Source organism: Dicentrarchus labrax, unplaced genomic scaffold, assembly GCF_905237075.1.
Source record: "Dicentrarchus labrax unplaced genomic scaffold, dlabrax2021, whole genome shotgun sequence".
Taxonomy (NCBI): Eukaryota; Metazoa; Chordata; class Actinopteri; family Moronidae; genus Dicentrarchus; species Dicentrarchus labrax.
The window spans coordinates 34,588,188-34,607,556 of NW_026136721.1; the positions used below are offsets into that span (position 1 = coordinate 34,588,188).

A 19,369-nucleotide genomic window follows, 5' to 3' on the forward strand; every position below is an offset into this window, starting at 1 on the left:
TCTGATGATTTGCACGTTCTCCTAATTTTCAACCAGAAATATTTAACATTTATTTTCATTGTGTAGAGTCCTAAAACTGAGACACAACAAATTTAAATTCTAAAAAAAAAAAAACATATACAACATAATACTGTTGGCGTCATACAAGAAAAGAATGTTATAATATTACATAAGAATCTGGAAATATCAATATAAGTCATAGCAATAAATAGATAACACTGATTATTACATTACTTCAAGCAGCAACAGTGACACCAGTGACACAGACGTCTAATATTCACTCAATCCTCCGGCAGTTTAGGAATGAATACATGACATCCCCTTTATTGATCTTTCCATTTCTGAAGGTAAATGATTAATGGCCATGTTTGTATTGATTGATATGCTACTTTGCATGATGCAGTATTGACACAACAACGAGTCCTCACACTAACTCCCTGCCCTCCCTTCCAGAAAATCCTCTCCGATCATTCAGGACCCGGCTCTTCCCAGCACAACCAGTCAGCCAACATGAACTCTTTACTGGTCGGTGGTGGAAGCGACGCTGGGGAGAACCCTCGCTCGGCCCTCTCCCCGCTGACCAACTCGCTCCTGGAGCAGCTGGAGGCCCGCATTAAAGAGCTGAAGGCGTGGCTGCGAGACACCGAGCTCCTCATCTTCAACTCCTGCCTCAGACAGCACAAAGACGCCTCAGAGCAGCTCCAGAGCTTCAAGGTAGGAAAAGCAGTTAGCTGAGTATGATGATGGGCAATGTCAGCTTCTGTTGGGTTGCTGTCATATCAAGACTTTAGTAATCAGTAGCTCTCAGGTAGCCCAGAAAACTGCCTGTTAGAAATAACATTTACATGAAACAATCTTACATTACCAACTACATTTTGGGGATATTAGCCAGATCATACAAAAGTTATAAAATTCACTGCTATGTCGCACGAGAGAACAGCATCTCAGAGCAAAGCCCCACCAGACTCCACTGACAAAACCAGTCATTTTACCTTGCAGATAACTGGTAATCACACTTCGAACTGGACAGAAACAAATTCAAACTCACCAAAACCATCATTGTTAGTCTTTCCAACAATCACCAACGCTGGTTTGGTGGAAATAAACCTTTAATTCTCTGTGTCAGATGATAAAAAATTGCGAAAAAAAAGGCTGGAATGACGGCAGCAAAATCCTTGTGCTAATGCTTGTTTCGCCAGTGACAGGCTCAGATTATTATTCTCAGTGTCGGACAACATTATGGAAAGAATCCCGACAGAATCACCTCACAGAAAACCGTAAAACTCACTTTAAAGTGGACAGAAACCAAATAAAACTCATCAAAACCATCTTTGTTAGTCTTTTCACTCCAACAATCCCCAACGCTGGTTTGGTGGAAATAAATCCTTCATTCAAAACAGTAATTTTACCTTGCATACAGGGGCGTGTCAAGAGGGGGGGCCTGGAGTGGCACTGGCCACCCCGACATCTGATTGGCTTCAGTCAGTAAACGTTGATCAGGTAAAGTTTTCCCTGATATGTGTAGTACTTCAGATCAGTTATTATTACACAGCAAAAGGGAATACAGGAACAGATGTATTTTATAGATAAGTGAGAACTAGAAAAACTAGAATACTGTATATACATTATGATCATGTACTATAGAAAATAAAGGTAGAATTAAATACTAACTCACTAATAGAGTGAGAAAATAAAGTTCGGTAGCTGCTTCATGTACAGCATCACTTAACTTTTCTTCACCAACTTTTTCTATCAAATATGTCACAGTGCTTTATCCAATCAGCATTAAGCTTTAAAAAAACAGGTTGGCTGTGTGTGTGTGTGTGTGTGTGTGTGTGTGTGTGTGTGTGTGTTGTTGCTAAGTATAGTAATACATCGTCTTAATGAGGCCAGATGAAAGCAGGGCTGTTTTGAAGCGATGGATGTATAGAGGAAACAGCAGTTAGCCTTAAAAGCCACGGGACGCTAACAGGATATTAATCAGCCTACATCACACAGCGAACAGCTAGCTGCGCTGATTAGCCTAGCCCTGCCGTGTGACTGACAACCAGAGACACACATACACACACACACACACACACACACACAGTCATACTAGTGTATACGCTGAAATCTATACAGACAGAAGTGCATTAATTCATGTATATATGTGTGATCACATACTGACAAGTCAACACACACAGAAATGAGTGACACATGCATACACACTCACACACGCATAAATAAATTAATTCAAATGAATGAATGCAGAAATATATAATATATACATGACTGTAGTAACACATAAATGGAGCACACACTTCTACAGACACTGCAGAGACGACACAACCCAGCTCAGAGATACTCTGCTGTTTTGTTGTTTCATTCAATGATAAAGATTCTTGTACTTGATAATGATCAAATGGTTATGATATAACAACATAAAAAGCCTCCTTTTAGGTGTTAAAACAGAATAATGAGCAATCCCCTTTTGTGTAATGTTTCTGCGTGTGTGGTGTTGTACTGGTATTAGACTGGTATTTTAACATTTAGGAGGATCTATTGTTAGAAATGGAATATAATATTGTTTTTATTTTTATTAGTCTATAATCACCTGAATAGAAGAATTGTGTTTTTTGTTTATTGCAATCTGCAACTACACCAATATAAAGTCAAAGTCAAAGTCAGCTTTAATGTCAATTCTTCACATGCACCACACCTACAAGGAATCGAGAGGACGTTTCTCATTCACCCACGGTGTGCACAGGCACAACTGATAAGACAAGACATTTCCTAATACTAAAATGTAAACATTCAATTTCACAACAGACAATAAAATATAAAATATACAATACTTATGGTAGTGGTATGCTCCTAAATCCTAGTTATCATTATGGATTTCCCATGTTTTTTTTAGTTTGTTCACATTTCTATAGGCTAATACAAATAACATTAATTTTGTAAGAAGTTTTTTTTAAAGTTTTTAGTTAGCTCTTGCAAGGAGAGGGTGAAGTGAGGAAGATGCATTCTGCAACTACACCACTAGATGCCACTAGATCCTACACACTGGACCTTTAAGTGGACCCAGAAGCAAACACAGAACTAGGGGAAACATTTCGGTTCCAGTTTCATTTATATTTACAGCTTTGAGAGCTGCTCATTGTCGCGTTAAGTCATCTTGTGGTTGGATGTAATATCACATTTGTTCCCATTAACAGCTGTAATATTTTGGTCATAATGGTCGGAGGAGAGACAAAAGCAAGTGTTGCAAGTGCAAACTTAAGAGTTACCAAAACGACCACACCAAAAAGTCACCAAAATCAGTCCATATCGCCATAAAATCAATGACTTTTGTACAATCTGATGATATTTTTGATGTCCTCCAACATCGTGGCAATCAGACAGAGACGAATTTATGTCAGGTTGTGAATCGGTCAGTATTAATATGAACACAGATGCATCAGTGTAAGCTCAAACACATATTTGTACACACACAAACACACACACACGTACACACACACAGGCTGCCTAAATGATGAAACTGTATAGAAACGAGACTTTATCTGAAGAAAAGTGAGCCGAGCCGCTCTTACTTTTGATCCTTGTCACAGCTCTCAGTGGGAAGCCATTGATTTCTGGCAGAAAGAGGCCCAGAGCTTCTGGAGAAATGAAGATTGGAAATATTGATAGCAGTCATTTGTATGGAGAGAGAGAGAGAGAGAGCGAGAGAGAGAGGCTAAATGGAGAGAAAGGGGGCTCCATTTTAAGAGAAGTCAGCTCCATTTTAGCGATCATTTGTCTGTTTTTGGCGTTTGGGGCCGTAAATGGGTTCGATTTCTGCGCCTCAGCTTATTACTGTACGGCTGTATGAGAAAGCAGCGGGGATCGGCAGAGGTCACAGGGGCACACACAGATTTACAAACGTATATTTATAAAAAAAACACACACATACACTGACATTTATAAAAAAAAAACACACATGCATGGACACAAATGTACGGCGATATTTCAAAGAGACACTGCTGCATTAAGACCAGCACTCACTCACTAAAGCACAGAAGTTACCGTATAACTCAAAGTGACCTGACCACCATCCATCAGAGGTGAACATGCATTCACATTGTTTGATTCGATCTGTCGAGGCTTTGAGATATTTACCACTGAGATTTCTGCCAACAACACAATGGAGGTTTGAAAGTGGCTCAAATGAAGAAGTTATCTCCATGCTGATTGTGAACAGTTTGCACAGTGGATTGTCTGGATCACTGTTGTCACCCAACCTTGCGATCGAGGCCCTGAGTATGGGTCGCGAGGCATTCTTGATTTTAAAGCGTGCTAGAAAACATAAAACATATACACAGTAGGGCAGTATATCTCAGTATTCAGTTCAGTTCGTCAGGGGCAAGAAAACACTGAATTTGTCAAAAAAAGAAGCCCATAATATGAAATATCCATAAAATATGTCACTGAGCCAATTTACTAATGGTTTCTGATGAGAACTCAGACTGTGGGAGAGATCTAATAGCCTTGGGAAGAAGTGTGGACCTGTCTTCTCAGGAAAGAAATTCCAAGTTCTCTGTTTTGTTGTTTTTGGTTGTATGCTGCTTTTTGGTTGCTTGGGTGACCCAATCTTTCACATTCACAGTCAGAAACATCAGTCATTCTAAAACACATGCTGTGTCATTTGATCCTTGACGAACCAGTTCGATGTCCTGTTAAAGAGTAACTTCACACCGCTGTCTTGGAGTACACCTGTACATCACTGCAGCGAGGTGAGAACTGAAACCACTGCAGATCAGCAGAAACAAGATTTTCAGGAGGTATTAAGTTACTCTGTCCCCCCCGCCCCACCCCCCCAGTCCCCCTCCTCCACCTGCCTGTCTATAACCTGACTCTTAATTAAATTAGCGCTCCTTTAAGATATGGCGTCAGCCAGACATTCCTCCAGCAGGCCCCGGGCCCCCGATGACTCTCTATTGTCGCACAGACGCTCTGGGCCCTGGACACACCGAGAATTAATAGACTGAGCTCACACACACACACTCACACACACAGTGGAAGCAGGTACAGACACAAATACCGCTCTCCTGTGTGTTTGGGTATGAATATGAATCACACACTGACGGCTCCGTCCAGAAGGTTCAGTGCTGCTGCTTTTCTTGCATCTTCTCACTTTATAACACTGCAGTGAAAACACCCATCTTCAAATCAAAGAACACTTCTTCCAAACACTGATTAATGATTTTATCACTTTTTCAGAAAATATTACGTCTTTACTTTTTCTGTGAATCAGATTTTTTAAAATAAATTATAAATCTTTTCTGATGCTGCCACACTTTATTAAGTTTTTGAATTTAAAAAAGGGAAGAAAACATCTTTCTGAGTGATGGTTGGGGTCATTCTCAAAAAAATTTAAAATTCAGCACATTTTCATATGATGAGAACAACTCTGTTTTACCTTTGTGATCATGTGATCACATTATTGATATTATTTAAATCTTAACCTTCCTGTTATAGTAACAGATTGATCTGAAAGTATTTCTTAATCACAGAACAGTGAAATAATGATCAGGAAATAAACATTTTTTGAACAAAAGTCAACTCTTATGATATTAGATATTTTGAGATGATAAAATTCATTTTTGTCCTTTGTGACCTTCCATAGAAAACAGAGGCGATAACATTATATTTTTTTCTTTCTTTCTTGGAAATGGAAATGGATTAGTGTTCGTGTTCAAAGTCTCTGTTCCTTCAGTCAGATGGACACATACTGTCAGGAGGCGACCTCTCGCTCTCGAGACACACACAAACGCCGGCGCACAAACAGAGATGCTGGCATAGATTGTGGATATCAGTGTGAGCGTTTTGCTCGTTTGTCTGAAGTGAAGCTCAACAAACTGCCCTCCTCTGTCTCTCTATCTGTCTATCTGTCTCTATGTCCGCATCCATCTCTCTTTGCTTCATCTATCTGTCTCAGTTCTCCTCTTTCGAGCTTTTTATTTTTCTCCTTTGCTCTGTCTTTTTCTCGGTATCTGTTGTCCTTGCTGCATCTCTTTCTCTCTCTCTTGTTATCTGTTCAGCTGCTCCCTCTCTCCCCCGCTGCTGACAGTAGATGAACCCGTCCTCCCCCACTGTTTGTTACCCACGGCCGCCTCATCACCCAGACCCCTAAAGTCGTGCTCTTTGCCCTCCGGGCATCATTTGTACCACATGCCCCCCCCTTCCCTCAGTCATTTCTATTTTCAGCTCTCCTTCCTCCTGCCGTTTGTAAGATTTGACCCCCCCTACAGTTTATAGCATGAACCTGCCCCTCCTCACCCATTCATGACTGAGTACCCCACCCACCTTTGGTTGTTCATATATTGCCCATCTCACTTGCCGTCCTAAAACATGACCTCATTCTGTCGATTCTCAGTAACCAGTGACAAACCGTGTGAACTCATAACATTGAGTGTGATTATAAGTAATGACTCGTTTGGCTATTTAATAGCTCATTTGTGTTAGTAAATGGGGAAAATGTACAACTTTAAAGGTTATATTGTCGCTGGATGTCCAGACCAAAACAATCAGACAGAAATAAAACAAAACTCACCAAAACTGACTTTGTAAGTCTTTCCAACAATCACCAACGCTGCTTCGATCTTAAATTCTTAATTCACCGAATTAGATGTGATTCGTAAAAAGTGCTGCAATGGCTGCAACGCAAGCTAACATTAATCCCTGGGGAGAAACGTGTCCTTCAAAGGTACGACCACTAAAAGTGCTTTTTCTGCCACTGACAGGCTCAGATTGTTATTCTCAGTGTCTGACAGTATTATAGAAAGATAGACCTTTTGTTTAACAGCCGTAATATCACTATCACTCACCAGACTCCATAATCAAAAGCAGTAATTTTACCTCGCAGATCCTCGTAACATCGTAACTTTATTCAAAGTGGACAGAAACTAATGAAATTAATATATATATAAATTGTTTCTCTCAATGTTTGTAATTTCCAAGTCTTTTGTCTTGAACCACATCTTCCTGATTATTTTCAGTGTATTCATACACATTGTTCCCATTCTATATATTTGTACGGGAATATTGAAAACCAGTTGTGCCGTCGCTGCAAGGCAGGAAAACTCAACCCAGACTCTTTGCCAGTGTGGTCGCTCTGTGGTGGAATGCGTTACTGAACTCTCGGATGGATGGTACCTTCTTTGTAGGTTATTTCGCACAAAAGTTTGAACGTTCTTCTTTCTTAGTTCCCATGTCGTTTGGAAGGTCACATGTATAAAACCTTATTTCGAGATCAACAGACATGCAGAGAAAATGAAACGACAACTACATACAAGGCTGGATTACCAGCTGGGCAAAGTGGGCAACTGTCCAACGCTCCGGACCCTCAGGGGTCTCTGTAGGGACACAGTTTATTTTTTCCCCGGGGCCCCCGAGTAGGTTAATCAAGCCCTGACACTTTATGGCAGTTGTATCTACGTTTGTTGTAGAGACAAAACACTGGCAGCAAGCCTATATACGACTGCCAGGGCAAAGATTTGGCTAATTCAGACTGCTTTATAATGTATTTTTGTACAGAATGGATTTTGTCCTTACAGCGTAGTCAAAGGTAACACTTTACAGTCAGTATTAAGAGGAGGATGATTACAGTGAACAGTTATTCCTTCAACAAGATAAGAATAAGCAGTGTGAGTGTTGTATTAAGATTAAGCTGAACTGAACGTTAGTGCTGCCAAAAAATGTAAAAATCCTGGATTTTGTCACCCTCTATTTGTTTTGAGCTTTGTCACTACAGTTCCCATCATGCTTTGGGCAACACATTCTCACTCCCAACTGATCAAATACTGCCGCTTGCTAAGTGGCCCTAAAATATGACGCTGTTAGCATCATTTCTTGAAGTAGGGCTCTGGGGTCAAGTTAGCAATATGTATCATCCAGTTAGACTTATAAAAAATAATCACTGGTATCACACGGGACATTACAGTATTCTCCTGAGTGAAAGTCCTGCGTTTGTTTGACCCATTTATTTATGTCTAGCCAGTGCATCCAAAAGACACCCTTACGTACATAGTAAGCCAATCTTAAGGGAGCTCTAACACCACCATGTTGTGGGCAACCAAACATTTCACCATGCTTCTCTTGTGATTGTCATTATTCGTCTTGGATAGTCCAAAAAAGGTTTCAGAACAGAATCTCACATTTCTTCACTTTTAGCCTTTTTGAATCCGTGTGTGTAGCACAACAACACTTTTGTTTTATTCACATGAACTCCAGTGTTTGTCTGCTACTCTGGATGAAGTGGCTGTTGGGACTTTGGTTTACGGTGACATCACCTCTATACTATAGTCCACTAACTACAGCTCCCTCGCCATAGTATATGATTCTGCCCCCCGCCCAGCATCTCTCAGGCAGCTAATAGAAGGTGACAGCGAGGCTCTGATATCGATACCTGCTGCATGATGAGGATTAAAGATCCACCGACTCCCTGCCAAGAACACAGGCTGCTGTGTGTGTGTGTGTGTTTGTGCCTTTTGATTATGCCCTTCTGTGTGTGTTTCTTGGTCGTACTTCTGTTTGTGTTAGGTCCTTGGCTTTGTGTGCGCACACGCGGGTTTGTGTGTGCGTGTGCGCTCGTTGGTGTTTTGAAGAGGTGTTTTCTCGTTAAGAGTTGCTCGTTAGGGGTTGAAGGCGAGCAAACAGGTGAGACGTTGCCGCGGTAACGGCATCAACAAACAGATCAGACTTTCATCTTCATCTGCTCGGGAGGAGAAGAAAACACCCGGCTCTTTCATCTGCTAAAGGAGTGGAGACAGAGAGAGAATCAAAATACAGAATAGAGACGGAGAGACAGAAAGAGAAGAAAGTCCCAGAAAAAAAACAAGAAAGCAGAGAGACAGAAGCAAAGAGAGAGAGACAGAGAGAGACAGAGACACACGGAGAAGGAAGAGTGGTCAGGAGAGATGATAGAGATAGAAGAATAGGAGAAAGAGAAAAAATGGCAATAGAAAAGGAGAAAAACCAATTAATTTAGCTAAAATGCAGGAAGAAACAGAGTGAAGGAGATGGAGATAATGATGGAGAAAAAGAAGAAAAAACCAGTAAGGAAAGAGAAATGTTGACCAGGACTGAGTACCGGCACTTCTGATTTCTGCCCACACGAGTACCCTTACTTCTTATTGAGTATCGCCACCGCTGGTGAGCATAGCCGTCCCAACCACTGAGTACTTTTTCCAAGGGGTATACAATAAAAGTAACAATAACAAATTGTTTAAAAATAACCCCACTGATGCTTTAATTCCCCCCAGCAAGATCAGTTGTTGGTATTTCTACAACCCTGCGTACAGCAGTGCTGGTGAGGCACTCCTAAACAACTGTGTAACTGTGTCTCTGTGTAAACACATAGCTAACTTAATGCTAAGAAAAAAGTGCTGTATTAGGGTACTGAAGTGGATGTCAGTGTGGCAGCAACGTTCGGACACGAGTTTGACAGCTATTCCATCTTCATTATGAACAAAATTCTGTCTCAAATGCAGTTTTAACCAACAAACAGCACTTTTAGGTGCACATCCTCTGCAAAATGTTGCTGTACAAAATAACTGTGAGGGTTGACACCTGTGGAACGACAGGTAAGGAATTTCGGATGTTCATAATTTATGATACACACATATTCTGAACTGTTACAATATAGATTCAATGATAATCTCTTGATCCAGTACTGCCACTGTGCAGACTTTAGAGACATTTTATAATGTATTCCTATGGGATAAAATGAGCTACCAATAGAGACTTATGACTAAATATAGGATGATGCAGCTCAAATTCTTAATACCATTGGACTCAAAACCCCTTCAGTTTCAATAATGTGTTTTTATCCAATGTACATGTTATTTAACATGATGTTTAACATGACAAATGAAGGTTACATTTATTTTGTCTACTAATTAAGGCATGATAAATATGTTGAATCAAACATTTTTGTAGCCACACGTATAACCACATGTATTGACAGTTTCCACTGCAGGTTTTTGTGTTTTCACCTTTAACAGAACAATTTCTGGGGAGCTTTTTTTTTAACATACTAAATATAGTCGTTAGTCATTAATGGGTTTTGTCCAAATGTACCAAATTCCGGGTCGTGAGTCCAACGTATCCAAAATATCAACATTTAACCATCTAAGGGTTGTGTTTTCTGCTCTGTAACAGTTGATCCAAAGGTTTTTTAATGGTTTATTTCGCTAAAGAAGAAAATTATTCAAACCAAAATGGTCGATGTTCAAACGATGTGCTGTGTTCTTCTGGCCAACATGGGGACTAAAAACCATTGAGAGTTTCTGCAGAGGAGATAAAATTCCTAACATGTTATAATATCCAAATGTTTGACCAACTCGGAACCTAACCTTTACTTCAGTCCATGATAGAAAGCTAAAAACATCCCTGGAGACACCCGTAAGGAGAGAGAGACAAATAGAGACAGAGGAGAAAAATCTCTTTCATCTGCTAAAACAGCAGGAAAAGACAGAGACAAAACAAGGGATCGAGACAGGGTGAAAGATGGAGATAGAGAAGATAGTAAAAGAACAGAGAGAAAAGAGAAAGAGCAGGAACGACTGAAAAGGAATAGGCCTGTAGAGAGGTAAAGATTGAGAGAGTGGTCAGAGAGGAAAAACAAGAGAGAGATGGAGAGACTAGAGAGGAGGGAGAGACAAAAAAGAGATTGAAAGAGCAATAAGGAAAAAGAGAACAGCCTGTAAAGTGAGACGCAGAAAGAAAGGAAGAAAAAGATGGATGGGAGAAAGAGGTGAAAAGACGAATATACAGAGAAATGCAGACAGACAGAAGGAGATTGGATTTTATTGATAGCAGCGTTTTAACTCGGCGAGGCGTGTTCGCTCGGCTGCATTAGTGAGAACAGTAAATGCTTTCACTCACAAAGACTTCATATATCCTCCATTTGTTTACTGCTGCTGAATATTTTAAGAGTAAAGCTTTCATCCTTAAAATGTCGCCGGGCGTCGAGCGGGCAAAAGGACTTATACAGCTAATAACTTACAATAATCAATAAGACCTGATGATGTCAGCAGTAATCCATTTGGACTGAGCTTTTTGTCACAGAGGCGGACTTTATTTAAACATTTCAACTTGCTTTAATCAAACAACTAAACCCTAAAGGCTGTTTTTCAGTATGTCAATAGTATTATATACATGTTCTAAGACAGTTCTTATGAAACAGGTTTTAAAAAAAAACATTATTAGTTTTTTTTGCCCAAAATGCGTAGCAGACTGTATTCCAGAAATATAAGAACCACTTTGACACTGTGAGTCTCAGGACTGCAAAATGTTTTGATAGTTTCCAAGAAATATCACAGGTTTTCTTCGTTTTGAGCTTTGTCACTACAGTTCCCATCATGCTTTGGGCAACATGTTCTCATTCCCAACTTTTCAAATAAGGCCGCTAGCATCACTTTTGGAAGCGTGGGACTCTGAGTAAGCAACAACAAATCTGCAACGTCCGGCTAGACTGGCATGGTTGACGTTGTGATACGGTTGCACTTTGTTTCGGTTTAGGCACAAAAACTACCTGGGTAGGTTCAGGAAAAGATCAAGTGTCAAAAGAAATTTACTTCTGGGGCACCCTGGTTGAGCACCTAAAGTAGAGCTGGAGCCCCATGCAGGAGCAATGGGTTCGGATCCAAACTGTGGCCCTTTGCTGCGCGTCATCCCCTCTCTCTTTCCTTTTCCTGTCTACCTTGAGCTGTCCTGTGGAAACAAAGGCAAAACAGCCCCCAAAAAATCTTATTATAACCAGCTGCCTGCTGGGTCAAAGTCCTGTGTTTGTTTGAGCCATCCAGACACCCCACCACTTCCATATGTGGACCTTATCGCTCTTAACACCACATCGTGTGACTCTGAGAGCAGGCACATCCAGAAATGACGCTAGAGAGATACCTACAGTGCCACTGACCGAACTGCAGTATTTATAAGTTGGGAACAGGGTGCGAACGACAGGGGAGTCTGGTTTTCAGGGGAGCTCATGTCTTATTAAGAGGAGCTGAGTTCCCCCTAATAAGACATGAGCTCCCCTGAAAACTAGATTTGTGAAATATTGAGAATATGTTATTTTTGTCATGCATTTCTATTTTTCTGTCATCACAGTTTATTCCTAAAATGTTACGTATGGCTAATGCACAACGGTGATACATCCCTAATTCACTTTAATAAAGATTCTCCCCATCATCGATTGAAGTGTGGTGGCACAATATCCTGAACTTCATGCCGCGCACCGAATCGCCATTATTCCCTAAAATAAGTGAAAGCCATGGTATAGTTCGCACAATGCTCGGGAGTGATGTTAACAAGAACTGACCCTGCAATAAGTAGTTTTGACTAAAGGTCCACCCACAAGTTTTTCCACTTTAGCATAAAAGTCATCCTGCATCAGCTGCTATCAGCTCCTGTTTGCACTGTAACCATCAATGTACAGACACAATCAATGGATTCTTTTTTAAAAGAAGAAAACTTCTCAATTTTGCGATTGCGTGGCACAGTCTTACTTTATAATAATACTAATATTGTGTGATTTTTTGAAAAGAATGTGTCACTTACTTGTAACACTGAAGACAAAAAACTCCATATTGTTTCTTTTCTTACTGCTTTTCTCTTATATGTGACCCCTGACCTCTGAGCTTACCATGAGTCACTCTGGAGAAATCCAAAAATTAAAACGTAAATTTCTCACTTTGGAGTCGCGCTCTCAATTTGCCGGAGTACTAAATTGATATTTTAATGCATCCAGGTTGCCAGGTTTTGCCATAAATGTCACAAACACGGCGGTAAAGTGAGTGGGAGAGGTACATCTTACTTTATTGTCTGCTTCCATTTTCAGTGAATTGCTCTAAAAGCCCTTAACGAATCCCGCTGACTGTCAGACCCCATTTATGTGTGATGTTAAAATCTGCAGAGCAGGAGACAGATGGATTCTGGGTCAGTGGAGGCAGGGCATCAAGTTTCATTCCATAATGCTGTGTGACCCGTTTCATGAAGTCTTATAAAATGATACGTAGCACATTATCAAAGCAAATTCAGATATTTTTTTCGAGACCACACTTTATCCACTTATTCAGCTCCAGGTAGATAGACAGGTAGATCTATTTTTTATTTATTTTTTTAACAACCCATCCATAATGTTTCTTCAGTTCTTCAGTCCATCAGGTGAAGATAAATCCTGGATGAGTTAACATACTTTGAGATGTAGAGTGTTGCAGGGATGTGTTTTTGGAGTCTAGGAACCTGGTACCTGCAAACAAACTCCATTTTTCATTCTTGTGGAAAATAATCCATTTTTTTTAGCAATCTTCACAATTCAACACAACTTTTATGACTCTTTAAGAGTAAATGCGATGCGCCAAAAATAAAAAGTTAATGTTAGGCTATAAACGAGCTACAATACAAGTCTAATAAATTGTTTGAATACTTTTATCTGCTCTAAAAACTTGTCACTGTTATAATTAATATTAATAGAATAAATAGAATCCATTGTAACTGTCATTAATTCAATCTGACCACATTTATGACATCATTATCAACCTCTATTTATTACTATTTTTTTTATTTTTGCTGTGTTTTCTAGAATATGTATGGTGCAACACACATCAATATAACAATATAGGGCACAATAGGTTAAAAGATTACTAATAACTTCATAAGTAACACAGCAAACTAATCACAAATCTCTCAGGAGGAAACCTGAAAGTGTTTCCCCAAACATCCTTGATGTTTTACTCTTTTGACTTCATTTCGTGTCCTTTACTGGTATTTTACTGTAAAGTAAGACGAAAAATTTTAGGAGAGAGGTTGTAGATCTGGTGTACAACCATGTTTACTACACCTCCAGTCTATGTGAAAGACCCCTTGGACCCCAGTTTGGGAATCTCTAGCCTTGAGGTTAGAGGACAAGGTTGTGAGTGAAAGATTAATGCTTCCAAACCCTGAAGGAAGCGATCTCTGAACACTCCTCCTGCTCGATGACAAGGTGCTCTTGAACAAACCTCAGAGGCAGAAAGTGGTTGTTCTGTAACTTTTATGAATTCAGCTGGACAGATAAGAAGAAATGAAACTGGAACAAAGAAATTAAGAAGTAACTTGGTGATAAGAATAAGTGAAGGAATGACAGCAGAGAAGAGGATAAAATGGATGAGGGAGGGGAGAAAGAGGGAGTGAAAGAATGCAGGGAGGAGGACAAATGTCAGACGAAGAGAGAGAGGAGAGAAAAAGAGGGAGAGATGGGGAAGAGTATGCAAACGACAAAGTTTGGCTGGCTGTAGGCGGTATTAGCAGCAGCGGAGGGAATATGTGTGTGGGAACAAATTGTCGACAGGAATTCATTAGGCTCGTTGTGCGATAACGAGTGCTTGTGGTTTTAATTGACTTAATCAACAAATAGAATTAATCAGAGATTTCTAATTAATGGTAATTGATTGAAATATCCACTGGGTCACCGCACAAGCAGCCAAAATTCTCCTTCTGTCTCTTCTCTCTCTTTATTTTTGTCTCTTCACTTTACAGTTTGTCCTTGTCCTCTTTCCTTCTTGTCCTTTCTCAGTTGTTTTTCTTTGTGTCTTAATGTTTTTTTAATATCTGTCTCTCTCATTTATTTATTCTATAATTCCTGTCTTCTTTCTTCGTCTTGCTCTTTTGCTGTCATTCATTCTGCTCTATTTTTAACCTGTTCTTTCCTCTTGCTCCTGTCTTTGTGTCTTTATTTTTTGTCTTTCAGTATTTCCCTCAGTTTGAACTGAACTTACTTCAGGTACCAGTGAGACAATGAGGTATAATGCAGGGAGTCCAGTTTGAGTAAAAGATCCATGACTTTGAAGACTTGTCAGATGTCAAAACACTGCAGAGGTGTTGGTAACACTGTATGAGACAGGATTTTACCCCTCTGGAAAGTGAAATCATTTTATCCTTGTTGCAACAATTGCAAGGTAAACAGTAGAAATACGCAACTCATGTTACAAAGTCATCGACCAAGAAGTTGCAACTCAAAAGATGCATTTGATTGACCAAAGCAGCGACTCCCATATTTCGTGCTAACACTGTAGCCTCATTTAAAATGAATAAAAGGTATTTGTCATGTCTAGGGCCAGAGATATACTTGCTTTTTTAATTACACGTTCGCATGATGCCTGCCTCGTGTATCCTGAGTCTGGTTAGACTGTTGGTTGCGAGGTTAAAAAAGCAAGTATTTCTCCGTAACAAACTAGTACTTTTTTGGTACAGAGCAAAATATGTAGCACCAGATATCAAAAACAGTCAAGTATGTTATTGCAAAGATGTTGTAAAGTTGCTTGCTTTTTGCACATTTGAGAGGATAAAGCTTATTTTGTGAAATGACAAAAAAGGTGTTGAAATTGCCTTTTTTGAAACTCAGGTATCAGATCTGCACTAGTATCAACAAAGTTCAAATGTTACCAAATCCTAGTCTTGTTTCTTACTGTCATTTCAAAGTGCTTAAAAAACACTGACATAGTAACCACACTAACAACCTCCACTCTCCTCTATCTTCTATCCTCTCCTCCCTCCCTCCCGTCTCTCTCTCCATCCCTCCCTGCATCCCTCTCTTCACGGCAGGTCTCGGTAATTAGATTGTGGAGATGAGGAGGTGGAGGAGAGTTAAGAGGATTTTGTTTTTAGGAGAGGGAGATTTAAGAATGAGAGAGATAGAGGGGGTGGAGTGGGAGAGAGAAAGAGAGATCAAGCTTGAGTGTAAGAAGAAGAAGGGGAGAGAGAGTGAAGGGGGAATTAGAGAAAGAGGAGAGCAGATCCTCTTCTTTTTGTTTATCCTGAGTCGGTCACCCTTCCTGAAAGGGTGTTGAGTGACAGACAGAAAAATACATGAAGAGAGAGAGAAAACAAACGAAGAGATAAAGACATCACTTGTTCTTTTTGTGTCTCTCCTGGTGGTCGACCTTGAATATGACCACACAGAGAGACGTACACACAAGACAGAAACAACATTACACCCTGAAAGAAATGAAGGTTCTTGCAAAGGTTCTTTTGTTCTTGATGAGCTGTAATAACGGCTCAAACAAACACTTATTTATTCATATAAAACCAATTCATCCATCCCATTTCGGCTGCTTATGATGGTGGAGATCGGGCTCACCATGGTAGCCCAGAAGCCCCTCTTCCTAGCCACATTCTGCAGCTCCTCTAGGGATCCTGAGCCCTCCCACATGGGATAGGTAATCCCTTCAGCGTTTTCTTGGTCTGCGATCTGGAGAAACCCTCATCAGATGCTGAACGACCTCAACTGGCAGCAATTTGACAGCTTTAGGGAAGAAGCTGTTTTTCAGTCTTGTGGTGCATGTCAGAGAGGAGAAGTTAGAAGAGATGGTGGGCGGGGTGAATTGGGTCGTGGATGATGTCAGAGGCCCTGCTGGTGGCGATGATGTCAGAGCTGCTGGTTCACACTCAGTGGCAAACTGTTGCTGGAAGTCACAGGTCAAAGCAAGCAGAACATCATCACATCATCTGCAAAAAGCAGAGGCCACCATACTCATCCCTCGGCTGAAATAGCTAAATTTCACAATAATGTAATTTCAAGAATGGACAGGCACATAATAATGTCTCAAACCACACTAAGGTGGTCACCAGAACACAAGATTTTTTTTTTCTGCATATACCATTGAGTTCTCCATTCTCATTTCCCAGTTTCACATGTTCCCAGCTGTTTCCTTGCTTCCATGTTTTAAATTTCCCATCTCTTCCTTGTTGTTGTCTTTTCCTTTGCTTCTACTTGTCCACGACTTTATCTTTTCTATCCTCCTTTATCTCAGTTTCTTTGTAAGTCACTTTAATCTTCTATCTCTCTTCACACTACCTCTCCTGTCCTCTCTCTCGACCTATCTCACACTTGTTTTCTGCTTTTCTGTCCATCTCAGCCCTCCCTCTACATCCTCCGTCTCTTTCTTTTTCTCTGCAGCCACTCCGCGGCTTTCCATGTATTTTGGAAGAAAAGCTTTTTAGCAAATATTTGTCCGACTGTGTCTGTAGAGCCCTCTGAGTCAATATGGGCCTAGCCAGGCTCGACCCGCCAGAGAGAGAGAGAGAGAGAGAGGGAGGGATCAGTGCATAAAAACCAGCAGTGCAGAAACAATAGAGACTTAGGATTCTCTCTCTTTCTGCTCTCTGTCTGAAAATAAACTCACATAGGAAAGATTTTTGCTATCTCAAGCTGACCAAACTGCAATCATGATACTGATAATGATGATAAAATGATTTAACAGTGTTTATACTGGTCCTATCCACTGAAAATTACTTTCTAAAATTATTTTAATGCACACAAGAGAGGAAAACCTTGTCATAAGAACATTCCTCCATACCGCTACTAGTGGTTTAAAAACTCTACATGGTCGCAAACATTTTTTGTTTTGCGGTGCCTAAACCACCACATGGAAGCTGTGGTACTGCATGTTTAAAGTTAACAACCTGCACAGCTGCGTTGATCTTACCTTCGCTGAAACACGGCTGACTGTTCAGTTCAGCTGTCTAACGTCTAAAATATTTGGTACTGCTTCCTACCTTGAGACTTCAAGACATGAGGGGCGGGCTAGAGAGACTCAGCGACTATCCTTGCTTGCTAAGTGAATCAGTGAATCCCTGCACGTTCTCTTGCAACTGACTAAGAGCTCAACTATACTACTACTGATGCACACTATGAATGTTTTGGCAATACAGCCCAATACAAACTTAATGTGGTTATGTGTTAAGTTGGTAGAAAACAGACTTGAGACTTTAAAATGAAGCGTGGGTGTCGGGACACCCTGATAGCTCACCTGGTAGAACTGGTCCCCCATGTAAGGCTGAGTCCTTGCTGCAGCGGCTATGGGTTCAACTCGTTCGACATGTGGACCTTTGCTAGTATCATCCCTCTCTCTCTCTCTCTCTCTCTCTCTCTCTCTCTCTCTCTCTCCACCTTTTCCTGTCAGTCTTCAGCTGTCTATATCAATTAAAGGCAATAAAAGCCCCCAAAAATGTATTTTAAAAAATGTGTGGGTGTTGTGTGAGCCATTTCGTGGCCTGTGTAGACAACTGTATTGATTAAATATTGAAGCGAATCAGTTCCGTCTGACAGACTGTTAAGCTGCTATCATTTATTGTCATGTTTGCTGTCTGTGATGTCAAAGTTATACAATTACCAAGTGGACGAAATCAATCCAACGTCTGACTTGTCTCCACCACTCAAAAGCTGATGTAGGGAACTTTTTCAGCTCGGCAGCTCATATTTATAGTAAGAACATTTCTCAGTCAATGTGTTCGACTTTCTGTTGTTGAAGCAGACTTTGTAGACGCTGTAGAGCAGATTTTAGAGTTATGACCGTCGTCCTCTGACTCTAACATGCTGAATTATTGTTCCAGCTTCAATCTAGTTTAATTCATCTTCCTGTGCTCCCCCCACGCTGTCTGCTGCAGTTATTTGGCGCAGAGCGAGTATCACTCAGTCGTTTTGTTGTTGTTTAGAGCCTCCTCCTTCAACGTAATACACACCTCCTGTTTGGAATAAATTTATCTGCAACCTCACAAACACACACGCAAGCACACACCAGGCTTGTCCTCTTGATCCTGTCTGCTGTATTCTGCATCCCCATCTCCTGTTTAGACAACCAGGCGAGCCACAAATATGCTAAACTGAAGAGAGCGAGAAAGAGGAGATGAAAGACAGAAGAAGAAGAGTTGAGTGTGTGTGAGTGTGCATGCAAGGAAGAGAGAGAGAGAGAGTCAGAGAATCCCATTTCATTGTAATAGTGTTTAATATTTATTGGAAAAATGTAAAGAAAATGTAAAGGAAGTGCTTTTCAGCGAGCGGGCAGGATTAGCATAAATAGTTTGGGGCTTGGACGTGTTTGGTCCCTGCCGCAGAGGAGTAAGGCTGTCCCCTCTATTCTCTGTGACACACACACACACTCAGAAATACATGCATATGTTTGCACACACGGCCACATCTACACACACTTGTGCACACGCTTGCATAAGTAAACATTCAAACATGCAAACACACACACACTCACTGACCTTTGCGTGTGGAAACTCATCAGCATATAGTGATTTATAATAGGCGCTGCCAATCCTTGTGTTTCTTTTTTTCTCTCTTTTTTGCATTTATTAGACAGGAGCAGCGAGGGAAGCGGAGGGGGGAATATTGGCTGTTGTCATTTATTTTATGCACTGTTACTGCTGATCAAGGATCTGTGTGCTGAATTTGACTTTATGCTAACGAACTGTTATGAATGACCTGAACTTCACTGAACTGTGGAGAATTGAAAAAGTACATAATACCAAATTTAGCTTTTGTTTGTTCTTTTTTAAAACTACGGTTTGAAGGACAATTCTGGTT

The 19,369-nt window shown here is 40.5% G+C and overlaps 1 protein-coding gene across 4 annotated transcripts in view; it reads left to right on the plus strand.

Annotated features, from left to right (window-relative positions):
* The window catches only part of akap6 (A kinase (PRKA) anchor protein 6), a 200,152-nt gene that overhangs the window by 153,816 nt on the left and 26,967 nt on the right, over nt 1–19,369 (plus strand). For all 4 annotated transcript variants that reach the window (XM_051383743.1, XM_051383746.1, XM_051383745.1 and 1 more), the window contains exon 17: nt 454–714. In XM_051383743.1, the coding sequence (XP_051239703.1) occupies nt 454–714 (261 nt within the window). The remainder of the gene's footprint in view (nt 1–453; nt 715–19,369) is intronic.